The sequence below is a fragment of the Panthera tigris genome, chromosome D4, assembly GCF_018350195.1.
Source record: "Panthera tigris isolate Pti1 chromosome D4, P.tigris_Pti1_mat1.1, whole genome shotgun sequence".
NCBI classification, from domain to species: Eukaryota; Metazoa; Chordata; class Mammalia; order Carnivora; family Felidae; genus Panthera; species Panthera tigris.
The window spans coordinates 83,183,368-83,204,475 of record NC_056672.1 but is presented as its reverse complement, the minus strand read 5'-3'; the positions used below and the strand labels follow the sequence as shown (position 1 = coordinate 83,204,475).

Below are 21,108 nucleotides of genomic sequence, written 5' to 3'. Positions count from 1 at the left end.
AGGCTCCTGGCTGTCGGGTGCTGGGCAGGCTTCTTTGAGAAAAAAACCTTCGAGCTGAGGGATGAGTAGTAGTTCTACCTCTGGAAGTGACGGAATGGGGGGGCAGGCGGGGAGGGGGATCCTAATTCTACAATCTTAGGAGCCTTGAACGCCACCACTTTGCTCGGAGGAAGTCGCCTCTGCTTTGTACATAGTGATTCTGTTGTTAATTGGGAGACTTTACAGACGTTTAAAGTGTATCCAGAAGACAGACAAGACAATGAAAATATTTGGACTAGGCAACCTCGGGTGTAGCAGTCACATTGGCCTGGTGGGTGGGAGGTGAGGGACATGACCCTGTGGTCCCCATGCTGACAGGAAGGGCGAGGTCCTGGGGGCTGAGAAGCCGGTCCTGGCTGGAAAGGCATATTCTGATGGAAAGCTGAATCCCCAGAGTAGGAGATGGGGAAAGATGGGGCTGGGGGGACGTAGTGCAGAGTCAAGAATGACTTTGTGGTGCCAAGATTGAGTGGGCTGTTGGCTGAGGGATTCTGTTAATAGGCCTTAACCTTAGATTAAATTGGGTCTTTGTTTTCATAGAGTTGTACTTTTTTGTTGTTGTTGCTTAAGATTTTAAGTAATCTCTTATGTGGGAAACAGGCAAAAGGAAATGTAGATAAAATTAAATTTCCTTATAACTTGCAGCCCATTAACAAATACTTGAGGCAGGCAAAGTACTGCATTCTACCAGAAACCCAATTAATACTTTGCTGGAGGGTAAAACAACCTTAGCTTGACCACAGGTAGGTCTCCAGGATCCTGTGAGGCTCTTAGCATATGAAAATCCTTTCCAAAACTTCCCCTCGCCTTTACCTCCCCCAGCTCCCAAGTGTGTAATCAGTCACTCCTCGCAATCCCAGTGCAACGCTGCCTGCAGGTCCTGTCCCTGTGCTTTAATAAAACCACCTTTTTGCACTGAAGACATCTCAAGAATTCTTTCTTGGCTGTGGGCTCCAAAACCCAATACTTCAAACCACATTAATCTCTATACCCAGCGTGGGGCTGAAACTTAGAACCTGGAGATCAAGAGTTGCATGCTCTACTGACAGAGCCAGCCAGGCACCCCTAATTGTACTGTTTTTGATAAAGGTCAATAGTTCAAGAAGTATGACTCGTTTTTATTGTTTCAAATGCTTTTCATTGAACTGTGTCTATAGATAAAAAAAAAAATATTGCCAGACTATGATACTTCTTTTTTTTTTTAATTTTTTTTAACGTTTATTTATTTTTGAGACAGAGACAGAGCATGAACGGGGGAGGGTCACAGAGAGAGGGAGACACGGAATCTGAAACAGGCTCCAGGCTCTGAGCTGTCAGCACAGAGCCCGACGCGGGGCTCGAACTCACAGACCGCAAGATCATGACCTGACCCGAAGTTGGCCGCCCAACCAACTGAGCCACCCAGGCGCCCCACTGTGATACTTCTTAATCTCAGGTGCTAAAGGTCCAGACTCTTACACTGGGAAATAAGTGCTGAATAAAAGTCTCAGAGGTCCTGGAAACAGGCAAAGCCCTCCTGCCTTTCAGCTCCATACCTTGAATATTTGTGACCCAGGCAGGCCACATGACAGCAGAAATTCATATCCCCAGAACAGCCTGGGGAGAAGGAACTTTAAGCCAGAAATGCCCATTTTAGGGGTGCCTGGGTGGCTCAGTCGGTCAAGCATCTGGCTCTTGATTTGGGCTCAAGCCATGATCTCACAAACTGTAAGATCAGATCAAGCCCCAAGTCAGGCTCTATGCTGACAGCTGGAACCTGCTTTGGATTCCCTTCCTCTCTCTCTCTGCCTCTCCCCACCTTGCACTCTCTCTCTCTCTCTCAAAAATAAATAAACCTTTTCTTAAATGCCTAATTTATATGTAAGGAAATAGCCCCCAAATAAACTGGTGACTGAAATAATGGCCCTGCTTATGACTGGATCTCCCAGGCAGGGAGTCAGAATTTAATAAATCTATATATACTATCCTGGTGCACCTGGGTGGTTCAGTTGGTTGAGCCGCTGACCTTCAGCTCAGGCCATGTTCTCTCAGTTTGTGGGTTTGATCCCCGCATGGAGCTCTGTGCTGACAGCTCAGATCCTGGAGCCTGCTTCAGATTCTGTGTCTCCCTCCCTCTGCTGCTTCCTTGCTTGTGCTCTGTCTCTCTTGCTTTCAAAAAATGAATAAACATTAAAAAAATTTTTTTTAATCTATACTATGTCAGGGATGACTGAGGGTATAAAACCATGCAGGGCCTCACAGTACCTTAGGTAAAGTGGTCAGGAGAGATTTCTCTGAGGAGGTGACACATCAGGGACCTGAAGGAAGTGAAGGAGGAAGCCAAGCAAAGGCCCAGAGACAGGGCAGGTGTGGCATATTCTGGAAACAGGTCATACTGGGGCACAAGAGTGAGAAGAGATGGAAGCAGGAGAGGTTTTGTAGGCTGAGGGAAGGACGTGGTCAAACTCATGGGACAACACTGGAGATTCTGGGCAGTGACGTGATCTGACTTTAAGCTTGAAAAGTGTCCCTCTAACAGCTGTATTGAGAATATATGGGAATAAGAGCTAGAGAAGTGATTTAAAAGGTGACACCAATGGTCCAGGTGACAGGCAATGGTTAGCTCGGGCCAGACAGGTGCCAATAAGAGTCGTGGGAAGATGTTAGGTTATTGTGAAAGCAGAGGCTGCAGAATCTGCTGGTGTTTGGATGTGGCATGAAAGGAAACAAGGAGGGGCGCCTGGGTGGCTCAGTCGGTTAAGCGTCCGACTTCGGCTCAGGTCATGATCTCGCGGTCCGTGAGTTCGAGCCCCGCGTCGGGCTCTGTGCTGACCGCTCGGAGCCTGGAGCCTGTTTCACATTCTGTGTCTCCCTCTCTCTGACCCTCCCCCGTTCATGCTCTGTCTCTCTCTGCCTCAAAAATAAATAAACGTTAAAAAAAAATTAAAAAAAAAAAAAGAAAGGAAACAAGGGAGTAACAGATGACTTCCAAGTTAAGAAAGATGCACATAATCATTTCTAAAAGAACTATAAGCATTTGGAAAATATGACAGCAAAGTCCCCTCGCACCATTCAACTTTCTTTCAAGACTAATACATGCCAAGATTGCCTTCCATCTGCCCTCTCTTCCTCATACCCATCTACTTGGAAGCCGTGGTCTGTGGAATGCTTATTAATTCATTCATCCAACAAGCATCCATGTGCTGGGCCTGGAGACTAGATAAACTAAATCAAGTGTCAGCCAAGGTTCTACCCAGAGGGAACTTACAGGCTGGTTGTGGAGACAGACTTATAACTTTTTTTTTTTTTTTTTTTTTGAGAGAAAGCGCATGCACCAGTACGGGAGGGGCAGAGGGAGAGCGAGGGAGGGGGAGAGAGAGAGAGAGAGAGAGAGAGAGAGAGAGAGAGAGAGAGAGAGAATCTCAGTATGGAACCGGAGGCAGGGCTCAATCTCAGGACCCTGAGATCATGGCCTCAGTTGAAATCAAGAGACGGTCGTTTAACTGACTGAGCCATTCTGACACCTGGACCTGTAAACATTTTAATTCAGTATATTTGGGGCTAAAGAAAGGATTGCACAGAAAGCTTGGGACATCAAGCACTTGGCTGGCTCAGTTGGAAGAGCATGACTCTTGATCTCAGGGTCGTGAGTCAAGCCCCACATTGGGTGTAACGATTACTAGAAAATAAATTAATTAATTAATTAATTAATTAAACGACGACGAAGACAACGACTACAACAAAACAAAAACAAAAAGAAAGCTTGGGACACAAAAGGGAGATAATATACTAATTTAGTCAAAAGCTAAGGCTCATGGCTAGAACCCAATAAAGGGATGGAAGAAGCCTCCCTGGAACCGGACAGTAACAAGGGGGCAACCTGGCTTTGACTAGTGCTCTAAAAGGTGTTGGTTCATATTTGTACATGGCAATGGAGTGACACTGGAGTGATTCACGTTTGCTGGTTGGGGCAACTGCCTGGTCAGAAAGCCTGAGCATCTTCCCTTTGTGAATTCTCCTTTAACTTTCAGGGCCCAACTCAAGTGTTCATTCCACAGGGAATATTAATGTCAATCATACTTTGAACGATTGTTGTGCATTAGATCTTGTGCTAAGAGTTTCTCGTGTTCGTAAGCCTCAAAAAATACCCATTTCACAGGTGAGAAAACTGAGACTCAGAAAGGGGAAGGGATCTGCCAAGAGTCCCAGCGAACACACACACACACACACACACACACACACACACACACACACACACACACACACACACACACAAAAAGGCCCTGAATGCTTTCCCCTGCCACGTGCTGCCTCCACTGGAACGTTTATGGAGTTGTGAGTATAGCTGTCTGATCCCGCCTCTCCCTGCCCTCTCCGGATTTTAAATTCCTTCAAGGCAGAAGTTGGGTTCATTCATCTTTGAAAACCCTCATCCCCTCCAACCCCAGGACACTGCCGCCCAGATCAAAGCAGCACAAATGGAGCGACCTGCAAAGGTCTACTGAATGAATGAATGAACGAGTAAATGACTGGACGAATTCGAGTCCTCACTGTGCCATCTCCGGGAAGCTGCCAGTCACCCTGGGCCTCGGTTTCCCCAACTGCTCTGCTCAGGAGACATGAAGACCTGAGTAATCCCAGGTGCGGGGCTCCTCGGGGCGAAACTGGGCGGGCGGTACCTCGGCGCTCCCCGCGGCGGGGTAGGGATTGGAGTCAGGGGCGGAGCTAGGGCTCCGTCGGGGCGGAGCCATTGGCCGCGCCCGCCGCCACCCGGCAGTAGTTGTGGAGGTCAGCCCCGCCCGCTTCCTCTTTCCTTCGGCCTCTTTCCATCGGCGCGGCGGCAGATTGTGTAGACATGGTGAGGGCGGTGGAATCGGGTGCCATCCCCGCGCTGTGGGGCTCGGGGCCTGGGGTGGGGAGCTCGAGGTGAGCACTGGGGTTCCATCTGTCAGCCGGGCCTGTAAGGCGCCGTGCCGAGTGGCCTAGCGCCGCCACAGCAGGTCTCCCGCCCTCTCCCTTGTTGGCCTGGGCCTGGAGAGGTGAGCCCGCGCTGCCGACGTCTCCGTTTTTCTGTCTGCTGAATGGGAGCAGCGGCCCAGCCTCGTAGCGGACCTGGGCGAGGGCGCGCCTGCGGGGGCCTCAGTTTCCTTGCCCAAGGCACAGACTCGGGGAGGGATGCCGGGCTCGCAGCCCGTCCTCCGGGGGCTGGCCACGGCGCAGGCGGAAGGGAGGATGGCCGCTGGGAGGGGGAGACAACCTTGCTGGGTGTTTGACCCAAACCCTTGATTGCGCACAGGCCAAAATTAAGGCTCGAGACCTTCGCGGCAAGAAGAAGGAGGAGCTGCTTAAACAGCTGGAAGACCTGAAGGTGGAATTGTCCCAGCTGCGCGTCGCCAAAGTGACAGGCGGGGCGGCCTCCAAACTCTCCAAGATGTGAGTGAGGGGCGGCAGGACCACGGTTTTCTCGGTGTGGGGGACACCTGTGCGTTGGAAGCATTTGTACAGTTTTCGAAGCTGGCTAAAGGAAATGTCCGTTTCATGGACCCGTGGGTTGGAATGTCATGCCCTTCCTTACCAGCCTTTCCAGGCTCGCCTTGCTCACGCCCAGCTGCATGGGAGACCCGCTGTGTGGTTTTCTTCTTATCTGCATTTGACCATTTTGTCCTTTTGCCTGGAGTGCCCTTGCTCAGCTTCGCTGGTTGAAGAAAGAACAGGTTGTCCCCGAAGCCCCTTTTTTATTTTTTTAATCTCTTTTTAATGTTTATTTACTTTTGAGAGAGAGCAGGGGAGAGATAGAGAAAGCGGGAGACAGAATCCCAAGCAGGCTCCAGACTCAGAGCTGTCAGCACAGAGCCTGAGGCAGGACTTGAACCCAGCAACTGTGAGATCATGACCTGAGCCAAAGTCAGATTGTTAACGGACTAAGCCACCTAGGGGCCCCCCTGAAGCCCCTTTTTAACGCTGCCTTGAAAAGCCTAACCGGACCCATTTCTCCCACCAGCACTTGGTCCTCCCTGCCCTCCTCCCTCACTTGGTAGATCAGTGCCTTGTGCCCACCTCTCCCTTACGTTGGAGTTAACTTAGTTACATGAATCAAGAATCAGGACTTGTGAAAGGAACATGGGTTTGGAGTCTGTGGAACTGGGCGCAGATTCCACTTTTGCCACATCCTACCCGATGGGTGTGCTGACTCACCACTCAGAGTTGGTTTGTTGTTTTAGTTTGTTTTGCTTTTCTGTAAAATGGGCCCCCAACAACCAACTCGCAGTGCTGGGAGGGGATTGGATGAGTTGGGGAACACGCAAGCAAGTTGCATGCTGAGCCCTCAAGACTGTTTACCAGCTGTCTACTGAGTGGCCCTCCTTCATCCCCCAGCATGCCTCGTGTTCGACATTGACCACAAATCACTTATTCCCAGCTTCTTCCTATGTTCATCCTCTCCCCCCATGGCCTACGTCTTGTTGCTCCCCCCGAAGTGGCTCTTCCTGTGACTCCTTAAACTTGTTGCCCAGCTTGTGGCATGATTTCCCATAGTCGACTTTGACTTTGGTTAGGTCTTCGTAGCTGTCAGGATATATGGCCTGGGGTGGAAGGTCTTTCCTGATCTCCCTTCTGCTTCTGCTCAATGAATGAATACTTCACAGCTTCTCAGAAGCACTGGGTATGCCAGCCCTTCCCTGTCCCCACTCGAGGGATACCCATCTTCTAGAGTCTTCAGACCTCACCCCCAGAACCACCTGGGCTGGGTTAGGCACCTCGGGTGAATATGGACAAGCTGGTGGGGAATAATACCACTCCTGTCTTAGGACATCTGGGGTCCTGAATGAAATGCCTGGGGGGGGGGGGGCCGCACTGTATCTCTCCACCATCTTCACTGATGTCTCTGTTTTGTAGCCGGGTTGTTCGTAAATCCATCGCCCGCGTTCTCACCGTCATCAACCAGACTCAGAAAGAGAACCTCAGGAAATTCTACAAGGTGAGTCTGGGCCGGGGGGAGTCGGAGGGATGCTTAGCTGCAGGGGCAAAGTTCCAGCTCTTCCTTGGCCAAAAGGGTGGTAGGAAGAGGCTCTTTTCTGCTGGGGTGCATGGCAGCGGGCTTTCCAGAGCCTTCCCAACCTGTAGCTGGTTTCGCTTCCAAACCAGCATCTTAGCACTAGTCTGCATTTCCTCGGGGCCGCACTGGTCCAGAAATCAGCGTGGTGAGAGTCTGGCTGGAGCCTTGGGTTTTGAATCCAGCCTCACCAGCTGAGTAAGTCTGAGCAAGGTTATCAGGGCTCAAGCTGTGAAGCAGAACCAGTTGGAAACTTCATGTGTGTGTAGACATGCACTTGACTTACTACAGAGAATTGGCTTATGTGATCGTGGGGGCTAGCTGATAAGTCCAAAATCAGCAGGGCTGGCTATCGGGAAGAGAAGGTCGTGGGCGGGCCGGAACTCACGTGACACAGGTTGAAGCCCCTGTCCTCCGGTGGGATTCCTTGGGGAGATCCTCAGCCCTGCTTTAAAGCCTTTCAGCTGAAAGCCGCCATGTGTTCCTGGGTTAGCTGCCCCCAGGGATAGTAGCATGTGCGGGGGGGGGAGGGCAGGCAAGGGTGCCGCCATCCCTGAATGTGTGTACATTGTGTGTGTGTGGGAATGTTTTCTGAGAATTGGGCTTGAAACTTTGATGTTTTTTATTTTTGAGAGAGACCGTGGGGGAGGGGCAGAGAGGGAGACACAGAATCGGAAGCAGGCTCCAGGTTCTGAGCTGTCAGCACAGAACCTGACGCGGGGCTCAAACTCACGAACTCTGAGGTCATGTCCCGAGCCGGAGTCGGACACTTAACTGATTAAGTCACCCAGGCGCCCCAGGCTTGAAACTTTGATCAGGCTCCAGAGGGACCATGGCAGAGGTGGTGGGGGGTCTTCCAGTGAGTTCACCCCCTGCCAGGCACCACTCAGTCCAGGGGTGGTGGGGAGAAGGGTCAAGGTGAGGTCTCTGTCTCTAGGTTAGTGCTGTCGGCACGGTCACAGATGGCCACGTGTGGCTGTGGTGGCTGAAGGCCTGGATTTTTAACGTAGGCCTCGCGTGGCCAGCGCCTGTATTGGCCAGCAGAGCTCTGAGGGCTTAGGAAACTTGAAATGGATGAGGCCCTGACCTGTGCTGTGGATAACATGGATATGGGTGGACAGAGACTCATGCTTCCAAATCCCCCGTCTTCGAGCTTCCCCTCCTCTGCGCAGCTCGTTCTGTTTCTGCACTTCTCTGCCCTGAGGCTGTTCCCCCTCTTAGCTCTCACACCACTGCCCTGTGCCTGTACCGCCTCTGGACTATTGGCAGTTCCCAGAAAGCGCCTGAGCTGGCATTCTTCAGGGTTTTTGTGCGCCCCGTTTTCTCCCCCTTGGAACTGGTGTTCGCTCCGATTGCTTGCTTTGTAGGCTATTTCCAGTCATTAGGTGGAAGCTTCCTTTATCTTTTCTCCTCTTCCCACCGATGGGCCGCTTGTTAGCTGCGCGGTCTTACCCACTGGGTTGGGAGCTCCTTAAGCAGGTCTGATTCTTCACTGAGGTGGTACCCAGCACAGGGCCTCAGTCCCCTACTGGGCTGGTCCTATACCTCCTCACGCTCAGGTCTACGCGTTAACCTTCGCATCCCAGTGGCCCCCTTCAGGCACTTCCAGCATCTTCCCCGTGCCCGCTAGCCGCTTAGTTCCAGCCTCGGAGGCTTCGTTAACTGCCGCAGTAGCCCCAAAACCCTGGTGCTCAGATTCCCCGCGCTCTCCCATCACCCAGGGTAAGAAGTATAAGCCCCTGGATCTGCGGCCCAAGAAGACACGTGCCATGCGCCGCCGGCTAAACAAGCACGAGGAAAACCTGAAGACCAAGAAGCAGCAGCGGAAGGAGCGGCTGTACCCACTCCGGAAGTATGCGGTCAAGGCCTGAGCACCGGCATCAATAAAACACAAACAAACTGGCTGGCCTTGCTTCATGTTTGCGGGTGTTTCAGCGAACCGTGCTGGAGAGGTGGGCTGGCGTGCCCTGGTCGTGGTTACTAGGGGCCTGGGGGCTTTGGCAGGCCTGCCTGCGGCTGTTGGCAGCCCCGGCGTGGGACCGTGACCAATCCTGGTCACAGGGATCTGTTGGGTGCTCTGTTAAGGTTACTTTGGGCCTGTGGCGTGCAGCTGCCCTCACTGTCCTTTCAGGGGCTCGTTCTGCCGGGTCCCATGCGCCCTGGGCAGGGAGAGACAGGCTTGAGATCAAAGAGCCATTTGTGGTGATGTTATATCTGAGAGGCTCTGGGTGATTTGATCGTGCATCGAAGTTGGCGTCTTGCCTGATCAGCAGCTCCAGACACTAAGAGTTTCCCATCTGGGGTGAAGGCACAGGCGTGGGCCACATCCAGGACTCCCTGCAGAAAGCACTTCACTGGGCTCTGGGAATGCGAGTCCTGCCTGCCCCCAACCTCCCCTGGCAGGCCTTTTCCTACACCCTTGGGTGCTACATCCGTGGATCTTACTTACCTTCAGAGTCTCAATGCACTTTCCTGTGTTGCAGTCCCAGACTTTGACCTGGAAAATAATAAGCAGAAGGGAGGGAGGCCTCACCCCACAAGTCTGGCATCCTTGAAACCACTTTGGAGTGAGTCCCAGCCACCCTCTTTACCTCTTGGTCTGGGTTTTGTTGTCTGTGAGGTGTATTTAACATGCCCAGCATAAAAATCTGATGCGAAAATTCAGTGCAGTGCAGTTTTCTTTTCCCTGAAGCTATGGTGTGTCTTAGAAATGTTATTGTCACTAGCAGCTTCTGGGCCAGTTTAGACCTTAGTGCCCAGAAGTGGTGGGCACCTGGGTTCTGTCCTTGTCACCTTCCTGTTCGGGGCAAATAGGATGTGGCCCTTTCTAGACCATGCTGAGGGCTCTGGTAAAGGAGGATGTTGGGTTAGGAGTTCGCGAGGAGGACAGGCCTGGGGCGGGCGGCAGGGGGGGTGGTGGGCTTACCATATGGGAGTAGCCAGCGCTGGCTAGCTGTGACCCATCAGGGGAGAAAGCTATGCTCTTCACCCAGGTGACATGGCCCTTGAGGTGAACAAGCAGGTTTCTGGTGGAAGGCTTCCAGATGTGGATGGTCTTGTCCCAGGAGCCAGAAGCCTGGACAGCAAACAGCTCTAAGCCCATGGGTTTGTAGCCAGCAGAGGGCCAGCCTGGAACCCAGGGCAACCTAGCTCACCAGGAGGCCGGATGCTGAGTAGCACAGGCAGCTGATGTTGCCACTGTGGCCCTCCAGCTCTTGGTGGGAGATCACTGGGGTCCCCGTCCGCAGGTCCCAGATGCAGATAGCAGAGTCCCAGGAGCCAGTGGCCTGCAGACATCTGCTGTGAGCATGAACTAGCAAGCCCATGCCCACCTTTTGTGGTTCTTAGGCTGGCCAGGCTCAGGAAGCAGGCAGTTTGTGAGCCCTGCTGAATTCCCCATCTCATAGATAAGGGGAGTGGCTCAGAAGAGCAGAGTCACCCAGTTAAGGTCTGAAATTCTGACCACTGCTCAGCCCCCAAGCAAGTAAGCGGATGTGGCTCACCAGGCAGTCTGAGCTGGGTGCGAAGTCACTGCTCTGGACAGAGTCTCGGTGCCCTCCTAAGTGGCGCAGCATCTGGCCAGACTGCAGGAGAGAGCCCTGAGCTTTGGAGGGTAGCCCAGAGCCTTGTGGTGCTAGGTTCTAGGCCTCAGATGGGTCAGACCAGGAATGGGTCAGACCGAGGACCCAGACCAAGGAGGGGTCAGACATCTCCTTTCAGGGCTGCCTGGGTAATGTGATCACACAGGGTCTGGGGAGGTTACCTGGTCCTTGAGGGGAGGAGAGGGCAATCCAGGCTGCATGACCCTCACAGGCAGAGATCTTGAGGCACAGAGGGCTGGTGTGGCTGGGGATGTAGCTGCAGCCAGATGTAAGGGGGTCTTGGATGCCAGGTGTGGGCATGGGCAGTGGGGAAAATGGAACAACCTTTCTGGGGCACTGGGGTGGGGGTTGTCTCCTCCAGGTCCCAGGTCTCGCTCTGGCCGCCCCTCCACATACCTGCACCTCCCAGAGCACCACCCGCTTGTCCCAGCCACCCGATGCCAGCTGCTTTGAGTCAGGGCTAAAGCTAACCGTCTCCACACTCCTCTGGTGACCTGGTGGAACAGGATACGGCAGGGTCTAGAAAGGAACATAGGTTTGGCTACTTGGTCCTAGTCCCACCCAGTGCACTCACCCTTCAGGACATGCAGACACTTGGCTTCTGCTACATCCCACAGGCGGATGGTACAGTCACCAGAGGTCGTGGCAAAAAGGTGGCCATCAGGGGAGAAGCGGCAGAACTTGATGGGGCCTGGGTAAGCAGGCATGGTCAGGGAATGGGGTGCTGCCTTCCACCTTGCAGGCCAACCCCTGCCAATCTCTCTAGCCTTATCGCCTACCTACCCTCCTCCCTCCTAACTCTCTCACCCTCCAGCCATCTAGCAAGTTGAGCTTCCATGACTTGACCTGAAACACCCAACTTTATTTTGCCCATTTGTAAAATCAATGCCAAAAGCAAATGCAGGCACCTTCCAGAAATTTTTTGAGAGCCCAGCCTGGGTTTGTTGCCTCCTTTGAGCTCCCCAGTCCTGGACTTTACCTATTAACAACATTATTCAATCTGCCCTGTAATTACCAGATTTTTTTTTCTTGTTTCAGTAATAATTATAATAGTTCTATCTACTGAGTTCTTACTGGGCGCGAGGCACTTTGCATTATCTCATCCCACAGGGGAGCAACTGTCCCCATTCTAAAGAGAAGGAAATAGAGGCTCAGAGAGATGACCTAACGATCACAGTCAAAGTGGTTAAACAGCTGAACACTCTGCTAAGTGAAATAAGTCATGAAAAGGAACGTACTTAGAGTAAATTCATTGAGCTAGAAAAAATGGTGGTTGTCAGGCTGGAGGAAGGGATGAATGGGGAGTTTAATGGGTATAGATAGAGTTTCCATTTTGCAAGATGAGTTCAGGAGACTAGCTGCACAATGAACATACTTTACTGAACTGAACATTTAAAAATGGTTAAGATGGTAACTATTTTTAAACAATTTATAACAGTAGGAATGGGGACCTGACTCTCAACCAGTAGAGCATGTGACTCTTGATCTTGGTTGTGAGTTTGAGTCCCATGTTGGGTGTAGAGACTACCAATTTTTAATTAAAACTTAAAAAAAAAAAAAAACAGTAATAGGGTCTGAGTCCAGGTCTGTCAGAGGCCCTGTGTCCTTGCCCTCCTGCCCCAGCCCTGCCCAGGCTGTCTGGCATGAATGCCCAGCTCAGATGTCAGAGTGATAGGCTCTGCAGAATGCCAGACAGGCCCATGGGCCTTGGTCTCCACATCCAGCCTCAGGAGCCCCACCTGTATGGCCACCCAGCCTCCACAGCAGCCGCCCGCTCTGGGTCTCCCAGCCGTACACATAGCCATCCTCAGAGGCTGTGAGCAGCCTCTGGCCGTCGGGAGAGAAGGCTGAGGAGTTGACCTGGAAGGAGAGTACAGAGTAGTCCCATCCTGGGGCAAGAGACACCTGTCTGCTCATGCCTGACCCCAGACTCCTGGGCCAGCCCCAAACACTGCCCCATGGGCCTGGGGTTGGAGCTTAGACTTCAAGCCTCACTCTACAACTAGAGCTCAGAATGCAGGAACCACCCTTGCAGTCAGAGCCAAGAGCTTGGAGCCTTCTCTGGAATCCTGTAAAACCTGGGCCTGAAGCGTGAGAGTCCTCACTGAAGGTAGAGGCTGGAGCCTTCTCTAGAACCAGAGCCTGGCACCCCAGAGCCAAGAGCCCATTCTAGAGCTGAAGCCCAGAACTAGGAGTTCAAAATCTAAGCCCTGAATTCATTTTAAAGCCAAAGTCAAAACACTGGTGTCATCCAGGAGTTTGCACCCTCTCTAGAACCAGAGCTTAGAATCTGTAGCCCATTCTGGAGCTGGGTGGGGGCCAGAGAACACTAGACAGAATAAGGAACCACTCTAGACCCAGAGCCAGGACCCTAGAGTCAGCAGAGCCCAACCGGACCTTACCTCCCCGCGGTGCTGGCCGAAGAATTTCACTCTCCTCACGGCCAGCGTTCCTGCGGACCGGCTGTTCATGGGCCCCAGGGCGCTGGTCCAGCCAGCCGGCCCCACTTGAGGTGGAGTGGATGGAGGAAGCTGTGTACAAGGGGTCTCCATGGAAATCGGGGCGGAGCACGCAGCCACTGCAGGGTCTCTGGGAAGCCACGAGGAGAGACAGGTTGGGAGAGACTGTTCTCAGCCCCCGGGGGGTGGGGTCGCGGCGGGCAGGACCATCCGCGGCTCTGAGAAGGTACTTACTTGCCCTCCTGGCCGCTGCCAGCCAGACCTTGTGCAGCCCCGACCTCGGGGCCAGACCACGAGCACGGCGACCGCTAGAGGGCACGCCAGCCCCACACACCGCCACTGCCTCCCCGCTGCAGAGCGTGCAAGCTCCCAGACCCCTTTGAGAGGAGCCGCTTTCCCCATGTGCGCAGTGGGGTGGCACATTATAGGTGCCCAGGAAAGCCCGCTCTGGTTCCAAGACCCCTTTCCTCCTGGAGTGCCCAGTACTGAGGCTGAGAAGTTCCCATGAAGGGGGCAGGAAACGATGCTATCTGCCCTCCAGAATGGGGCGAGCCTGAGGTAGTGTGTGTAAGGCACAGGGCATTAGAAAGTGGAGTCCCTGTTAACATTCTGGCAGCACAAAATGTGGCCATCTGAGGATGTGGAGGATGTGGAGGCCATGGTAGGAGGCCCCAGGAGGTGTCAAGTTCCTTGTTGGATAGTTGAAGCTGAAACCAGACAGGAACAGGACTTGGTTTCAATGTTCGTTTTGCAGATGAGGAAATAGAAGCCTCATAGGTAGAGGGACTTTCCCCGAGGTCACTCAGGCAGTAGGAAACGAACTGGGACTTAACCCATGACTGTCTGACTTTGAGGGCCTATATTAGGACCATCTGCCATGAATTCCAAGGGTCTCAAGCAGATGCCAAGGTCCTTAACTCCTGGTACATCTGGGAAACTGAGGCCCTGAGAGGGCAGATTTGGCCCAGTCATCCAGTACTTCTGTGGCAGAGCTGGGGCCAGGACCCAGTCCCTCCCCAACAAGGCACAGGGGTGGAACAGAGACACCCTGTCTGCCACTGTCCAATGGATTCCAGGCTCCTTGGGGGTGGGGGTGGGGCAGCGCTGCTTTGGGAGCCTCAAACTCAAGGATTCCCAGCAGTGACTCACACCCCTCCCCCCAGACCTCTTTCCCAGACTCTTCTCACGAGATCCACTGCTCTCTATTTTAGGTCTCAGACAGTCAGGCGGGAGAGGGGGCGACAATGGCGGCTTTGAGGCGGCGCCACCCCCATCCTAACTCCAAGAGGGCCCAGGTCACTGAGTTGGCTCCTCAAGGACCCATCTGGGTTGGGCCTGTGAGGCCACCACCCCATCCCTGGACATGGCTGCCGAACACAGTTCCTCAGAGCTATCTGGCCCCCCAGGCCCTCCCCACTCCCTCTGCGTAGGCAACTCCCTCCCAGTCCGTGCCCCATCTGGCATCTCCCCAGCCACCTGGATGCTCTTGCTTTACCTGGAGGGCCCAGAACCACCTAACCTCGTGCAGCCCATCACTCCCAGACCCCTGTGAACAGACCTTGTCCACCAGGCCCGGTGACTACTCAGCTGGTAGAGGTGGAGCTATGGTTAAAATCTTCTCTTTTCTTTTCTAAGTAAGCTCTATGCCCAACATGGGGCTTGAACTACTCACACCCCCAAGATCAAGAGTTGCATGCTCTGCTGACTGAGTTTAAACCTTTTTGCTTGACACCAGAGCTGGTGGTTGGAACTACCCACCATGAATTCTAGGGGCCTCGGGGGCCATCCTGTCCTTGTCCTCCTGCCCTCCCACCCCCACCTTGCTCCCTGAACTCAGCCACAGGGCCCTTTTTTCCATCCCCTCCACCTTCACTCCCGCTCTGGGCCTGTGCACACAGGGTTTCCCCTCCTCTTACCTGCTTACCTTGGGATCTGCCTCAAATATCACTTCCCCGAGGTGCCTTCCCTTGCCCATCCCCCAGACAAGTCAGAGCCCCTGCCCCAGAAATAGGGCATTAGAGCCACCGGTCTGGGTTGAACCTGAGTCCTGCCAGCTACCAGCTCTGCGATCTTGGGCAAGTCACCTGATCACTCGGTGCCTCGTTTCCTCATGTGTAAAATGAGTGTACTCACAGCGGTTGCCTTGTGAGGAGTCAGTGAGATGGTGCCATCAAGGGCACCTGGTGTGCAGCAAGCGCTCAAAGAAGTGGGGGCGAAGCTGTGACATCCACAAGCCTCAAATCTAGACACAAAGCTCTGAGTGCCCTTTGCCAGGCCCAAGGGGCCCACAACCCAGGGATACCTCATGATGTAGAGAGGGCCTGGTGGTCGGGGGTAGCCTGTCTCCATGCTCAGCAGGGGCTGAGGATTTGGGCAGAGGCTGCACCTGCAACAAGGGATGGTCCACGGTCCACAGGGGAAGGGAGGGCATGGGTTACAGTCACCTTGGCAGCAGAACTATTTCACTGGCCCGGGGTTCTGCCCATGAGATTAGGGGACACAGATCCTCACCTCTCCAAGAGGGTCCTCAGAGGATGTCTTCCACCCCTTGACTATATTCCTTCTCAGAGAGCCCATCGCCTTCTCTCTTCCCCCAGCCCAGATTGTCTGGGGAGGTGTTTTGTTTAGTTTTGTTTTTCTGGCCTTTCCTACTGTCACTCTATCTCTTGAAGGTGACCCAGGGTCTTGGAACCAGCCTTGCCCCTCTTCACTATCCCAAATTACCTGCCTTCCCGGGCCCCTTGGTTCTCTCTGAAATTGCCATGGGTATGCAGTCACTTTAAAGAGAAAACTGGAGGGGTGCCTGGCCGGCTCAGTTGGTAGAGCATGCAACTCTTGATTTCTCAGGGTTGTGGGTTCGAGCCCCATGTTGGGTGTAGAGATTACTTAAAAGTAAAAATCTTTTATTTTATTTTTTTTAATTTATTTTTAGAGAGATAGAATGCACAAGCAAGGGAGGGGCAGAGTGGGGGAGAGAGAGAATCTCAAGCAGGCTCCACACCCAACGTGGAGCCTGATGCAGGGCTCTATCCCCACACCCTGGGATCATGACCTGAGCCGAAATCAAGAGTTGGACACTCAACTGACTGAGCCACCCAGGCACCCAAAGGTAAAACTCTTTTTAAAAATAAAATAAATATAAAATAAATAAAAATAAAAATAAAGAGGAAACAGAGAAGGAAATGACTTGCTCAAGGTCACACAGCTAGAAAGTAGGAAACCTGAGATTCAAGTCTATGTCCAATAACCCCAAAGACTTCAGCTTATTGCTGGTACCAGACATTCTTTCAATATAGCGTGGGAAAGTTGGGGTATCAGCCCCTGCCCACCTCCCAACATATCTTACCCCTGTGAATGGGACCTCACTACCCCTCAGGACAGCCTATCCCATCGTAAGAAACTCCTATTACTGGAAGGTTCTGGATGAGTCGGAATCTGCCCTGTACTGTCCAGCAGAGTGGACAATGGGCCCGGCCTGCATCCCTGCAACTCCACTCCAGGGTCACAGCCAGCTAGTTCTGAAAGGCTAGAAACAACTCAAAAAGGCAAAAACTGTAGAAATACATGATTGCATAGTTGAACAATGACAGCTACCCAGCCAGGGAAATGGCCAGAATACAGCTCTGCATATCAACATGCAAACATCTCACAAAACATGCTCCACAAAAAGCAATGTGGCCAAAGATGCTATAGGCCAGAACTCCTCATATAAAAGTCAGGACGTGCCAAAGGCAAACCCTCCATTACTCAGGCATACATCTGCCCGCACTGAAACTTGAAGAAAAAGGGAGTGACAAACTCTCAAATAACCAGAGTGGTTAACTATGGGGAGAGGAGGGGAGGGGACACAGGGGCCCCGCAGTAGTACTTGCTCCTGGTGATATTCTGGCTCAAAGCTGGGCAGTGGGCCTCCAGGTGTTTGTTGGATTGTTCTTTTTTTTTTTTTTTTTCAATATATGAAATTTATTGTCAAAATGGTTTCCATACAACACCCAGTGCTCATCCCAAAAGGTGCCCTCCTCAATATCCATCACCCACCCTCCCCTCCCTCCCACCCCCCATCAACCCTCAGTTTTCAGTTTTTAAGAATCTCTTGTGCTTTGGCTCTCTCCCACTCTAACCTCTTTTTTTTTTTTCCTTCCCCTCCCCCATGGGTTTCTGTTAAGTTTCTCAGGATCCACATAAGAGTGAAAACATATGGTATCTGTCTTCCTCTGTATGGCTTATTTCACTTAGCATCACACTCTCCAGTTCCATCCACGTTGCTACAAAGGGCCACATTTCGTTCTTTCTCATTGCCCTGTAGTACTCCATTGTGTATATAAACCACAATTTCTTTATCCATTCATCAGTTGATGGACATTTAGGCTCTTTCCATAATTTGGTGGATTATTCTTTAATAACCAGCCCTGCCTGTCTGGCCCCTGCCCACCTCTTCTGCTTGCTTCAGGCTTCCTCACCCCTTCCTCCACACCTTCTGCCCACCACCCCCAGTCCTGAGCAGGTTAGTGGATCATAAAATGCCGAGGCTAGGATGTGCTTTCTGATGGTACCCCGAGAAACAAGGAAAGCCCTCTTGTAGCAAGAGAGCAAGTAGAGGAAAGGTGGAGAGTCAGGCTGCCCTGCTTCCTACCAGCTTTCTAGCTCCCAGCTCTGATCCTAGAAGCTGTCATCCCAAACTGCACCTATTTCCTACTTCTGCTGAGTCAGCTCCAGGATAGTTTTTGTTTAAAAAAAATTTTTTTTTAAAGTTTATTTATTTTTGAGAGAGAGAAAAAGAGAGAGCATGAGTGGGGTAGGGACAGAGAGAAAGGGAGAGAGAATTCCAAGTAGGCTCTGCACTGTCAGTGTGGAGCCCCATGCGGAGCTGAAACTCACAAACTGTGAGATCATGATCTCAGCCGAGATCAGGAGTCGGACGCTTAACCAACTGAACCACAACCACTAGTTGTACTAACTAGGTGGACTCACCCTTTCTGGAAAAGTAGGACCGCAGTGCTTTCTTCTCTCTTTTTGTGTTTTTGCTCACTTGCCTCCCAAAGGGCTTTGACTAAAACATTTCTGTAATTTTCACAGCTGCTCCCCTTTGATTATGCCTCTCGGGCTTCTCCTCTGGGCTTCCTCTGCTTCCTCTGCAGCTACTTGCATTCTGGGATCCTAGCTCCCCAAGTGTGATCAACACCTTTATTGGAATGCACTGCAGTTGTCATTGTCCCTCCTAAAGTGTGGAGACCAGAACTGGAAACATACTCTGTATGGGCCAACAAATGCCAAGTTGAAAGATACTGTCATCTCCAATTTTCTAGACACTCAATCTCTAGCAATGCAGCCTGCATTGCTAGAGGCATTTGTCTTTTCAACAGCTACGTTATTCTGGTGACTCAATGAATCTGCAGTGAGAGCTTTTTCCCACAAACTACTGTCCAGGCAACTCTCCCTCCCCTATAGAGTCTTTGCACAATGGATTCTTTGGAAACACACAAAACCTTACACTATGCTGGTTAAATGTCATTTTCTGGATCCCATCCACCCATCTAATCTTGAAAGTATTGTAAGTGTGGCTTCCATTGCATAGAACTTTGATTTCCTCACCGTGGCAGCTGGGAATTTTATGAGCAGGCCTTCTGTGTTCTAAATCCAAACTGTGAAAATGATGATCAATGGGACTACCACTAGAGACTTCCACTGATTTTCACCTTCTTTTGCACCCATCTGCACCCATCAGGATCATGAACTAATTGTGAGGGGAAGGAGGGTCCACTCCCTTAGGAGTGGGGTCTGGGTGGGAAGGAGAGTGATGAGCTCCTACCTCCACCATGGCTCTCTGATTGCAAACAACACAAACCCACCTATGGCCAAAAGAGATCATATGGGAAGGGACTGGGCGGTTGGGGGGGAGTGGGAATTAAAGATGGCAACGCAGTAACACCCAGGAAGTACAGGAAGCAGGGCTGCTCAGCCACTACGATGCCCAAGCACAGGATCCTTGAAGACCATATGATTGGTCCAGCATGGGTCACGCCAGGGGCGGGGACCTTGATTGGCAATCCTGGTATGACCTGGGGTTTTACCTCGACCTCCACCCTCCTCTACTAATCAATCAGGGATCTCTAGGCTTAGTGCCTGCTGTGCACATTGGAGTCAGGAGCCGGAGGGGTGCGTTCAAATTGGGCTCTACCACCCATCCGCTGTGACCTCGGGAAGTTGTCTAACTGTTCTGTGCTTCCTTTTCCTCGTGTCTACAATTAGGATAATGATTAATACTCACCTCATAGGGTCTGCTTTGAAGATTGAGTTTTAATACAAGCAAAGTGCTTAGAACAGCGTCTGGTGCACAGTAAGTGCTCTGTGTTGGTCAGCTGTGTTACTGAAGTATTATATCGTGAATCCACAGTTTTCTAGTGTAGCCCGAAAGATATGAAGATAAACTCCCATGTCTTAGAGAAACTCAGGTAGGTGTATCTGCATAGGGCACTGTTGCCCTGTTGGCAAAGGAGACAGGCAAGAGCATAGAGTGGTTTACTTCCCAATGACCGCCGTTGGCATTGGTAGAGCACGGCCTTTCCTGAGCGCTCTCAGATCACGGCTGGATAATCTGTCCAGGACTGCTTGGCAATCAGTGTTGTGCTAACTAGTCCTTGATTGCTGGACTCACCCTTTCTGGAAAAGTAGGACCGCAGTGCTTTCTTCTCTCCTGGCCCCTGGCCTCTGGCAGTGCTCTGTGGTGTCAGAGTTCCACCTTCCACTCTGGCTCTGTTGGGCTATGATTTGCTAGAGCTAGAAACTTGGTTGTATTTATTTATCTTATTATATTTTTAGCATGTTCTTTTCTAAAACCATCTTTCCGTTTGGGTAGAGTGACCTGGACGCCAGAAGGAACCTGAGAAGCTCAGGGGGCCTGCCCACCCTCCAGTGTCCCCGGCGTGGGCTGTGGCCCCGTGCCTGTGTTCCAAGCTCTCAGGTTCAGGGACTCTTCCCCACAGCCCTCTTCAGCCAGTCCCACGTTCCAGTAACTCTTACAGAGAAAGAGAAACCTCCTAGGCCCTGGGACGAGCACCACAAAGGTCATGAACATACCGCCTTAGGACCGGATTAGGACCAAATGAGGGGGCCAGGGGTGGGTGCCCTGGCAGGGCCTCTGTGACAGGCCCATCCAACTTGTGGAGATGGGGCCACAGCCCAGCCAGAGAGGACTTTTATGGCATTTTATTTAATATGTAATTTTTTTTTTTTTGCAGTAAAAAATGAGTTTATTTTTTTTAAGTTTCTTATTTATTTGTTTTTAATTTACATCCAAGTTCGTTAGCATATAGTGCAATAATGATTTCAGGAGTAGAATCCAGTGATTCATCCCCTACATATGACACCCAGTGCTCATCCCAACAAGTGTCCTCCTTAATGCCTCTTACCTATTTAGCCCATCCCCCCAACCACAACCCCTCCAGCAACCCTCAGCTTGTTCTCTGTATTTAAGAATCTCTTATGTTTTGTCTCCCTCCCTGTTTTTATATTATTTTTACTTCCCTTCCTTTATGTTCATCTGTTTTGTAACTTAAATTCCACATATGAGTGAAGCTATCTGCTATTTGTCTTTCTCTGACTTATTTCACTTAGAATAATACCCTCCAGTTCCATCCACATAGATGCAAATGGCAAGATTTCATTCTTTTTGATTGCTGAGTAATACTCCATTATATATATATACCACATCTTCTTTACCCATCCATCCGTCGGTGGACATTTGGGCTCTTTCCATACTTTGGCTATGGTTGATAGTGCTGCTATAAACATGGGGGTGCATGTGTCCCTTCGAAACAGCACACCTGTATCCCTTGGATAAATGCCTGGTAGTGCAATTGCTGGGTCGTAGGGTAGTTCTATTTTTAACTTTTTGAGGAAACTCCATACTGTTTCCCAGAGTGGCTGCACCAGTTTGCATATTTATTTAATTTTTTACATTCTCAAAACAGCCTGGACA

At 51.5% G+C, this 21,108-nt stretch overlaps 2 protein-coding genes across 8 annotated transcripts; one reads left to right on the top strand and one right to left on the bottom strand.

The window, feature by feature from the left end:
* The first annotated feature begins 4,770 nt into the window (after window positions 1–4,770).
* Window positions 4,771–8,971, top strand: RPL35 (ribosomal protein L35). Its single transcript, XM_007094393.3, has 4 exons — window positions 4,771–4,876; window positions 5,315–5,451; window positions 6,913–6,994; window positions 8,791–8,971. The coding sequence occupies exons 1-4, from the start codon at window positions 4,874–4,876 to the stop codon at window positions 8,938–8,940; spliced, it is 372 nt and encodes a 123-aa protein (XP_007094455.2). The 5' UTR covers window positions 4,771–4,873; the 3' UTR covers window positions 8,941–8,971.
* Window positions 8,972–9,000: 29 nt separating this feature from the next.
* On the bottom strand, window positions 9,001–13,242 carry WDR38 (WD repeat domain 38). Of its 7 annotated transcripts, XM_042964710.1 has the most exons (10): window positions 13,074–13,242; window positions 12,411–12,531; window positions 11,246–11,362; window positions 11,068–11,165; window positions 10,573–10,653; window positions 10,225–10,356; window positions 9,996–10,145; window positions 9,519–9,566; window positions 9,332–9,406; window positions 9,001–9,228 (listed from the first exon to the last, which is right to left on the bottom strand). In XM_042964710.1, exons 1-10 carry the CDS (start codon window positions 13,221–13,223, stop codon window positions 9,001–9,003), a joined length of 1,200 nt encoding a protein of 399 aa, XP_042820644.1. In that variant the 5' UTR covers window positions 13,224–13,242. The 7 variants fall into 7 exon arrangements, with proteins under 7 accessions (XP_042820644.1, XP_042820645.1, XP_042820646.1 ...); XM_042964711.1 differs by lacking the exon at window positions 10,573–10,653; XM_042964712.1 differs by lacking the exon at window positions 10,573–10,653 and having other exon boundaries at window positions 11,143–11,165.
* Window positions 13,243–21,108: the final 7,866 nt, after the last annotated feature.

Excerpts from the sequence above, each read along its gene's own strand:
- RPL35 (XM_007094393.3), top strand. Across the intron at positions 5,452-6,912 it reads GCCTCCAAACTCTCCAAGAT|CCGGGTTGTTCGTAAATCCA; the intron begins GTGAGTGAGGGG and ends TCTGTTTTGTAG. Across the intron at positions 6,995-8,790 it reads ACCTCAGGAAATTCTACAAG|GGTAAGAAGTATAAGCCCCT; the intron begins GTGAGTCTGGGC and ends CCCATCACCCAG.
- WDR38 (XM_042964710.1), bottom strand. The coding sequence starts at position 13,223 with ATGGAGACCCCTTGTACACAGCTTCCTCCATCCACTCCACCTCAAGTG. Across the intron at positions 11,363-12,410 it reads GAGGCTGGGTGGCCATACAG|GCCCCATCAAGTTCTGCCGC; the intron begins GTGGGGCTCCTG and ends CTGCTTACCCAG. Across the intron at positions 9,407-9,518 it reads AGTGCATTGAGACTCTGAAG|GGAGTCCTGGATGTGGCCCA; the intron begins GTAAGTAAGATC and ends TGCTTTCTGCAG.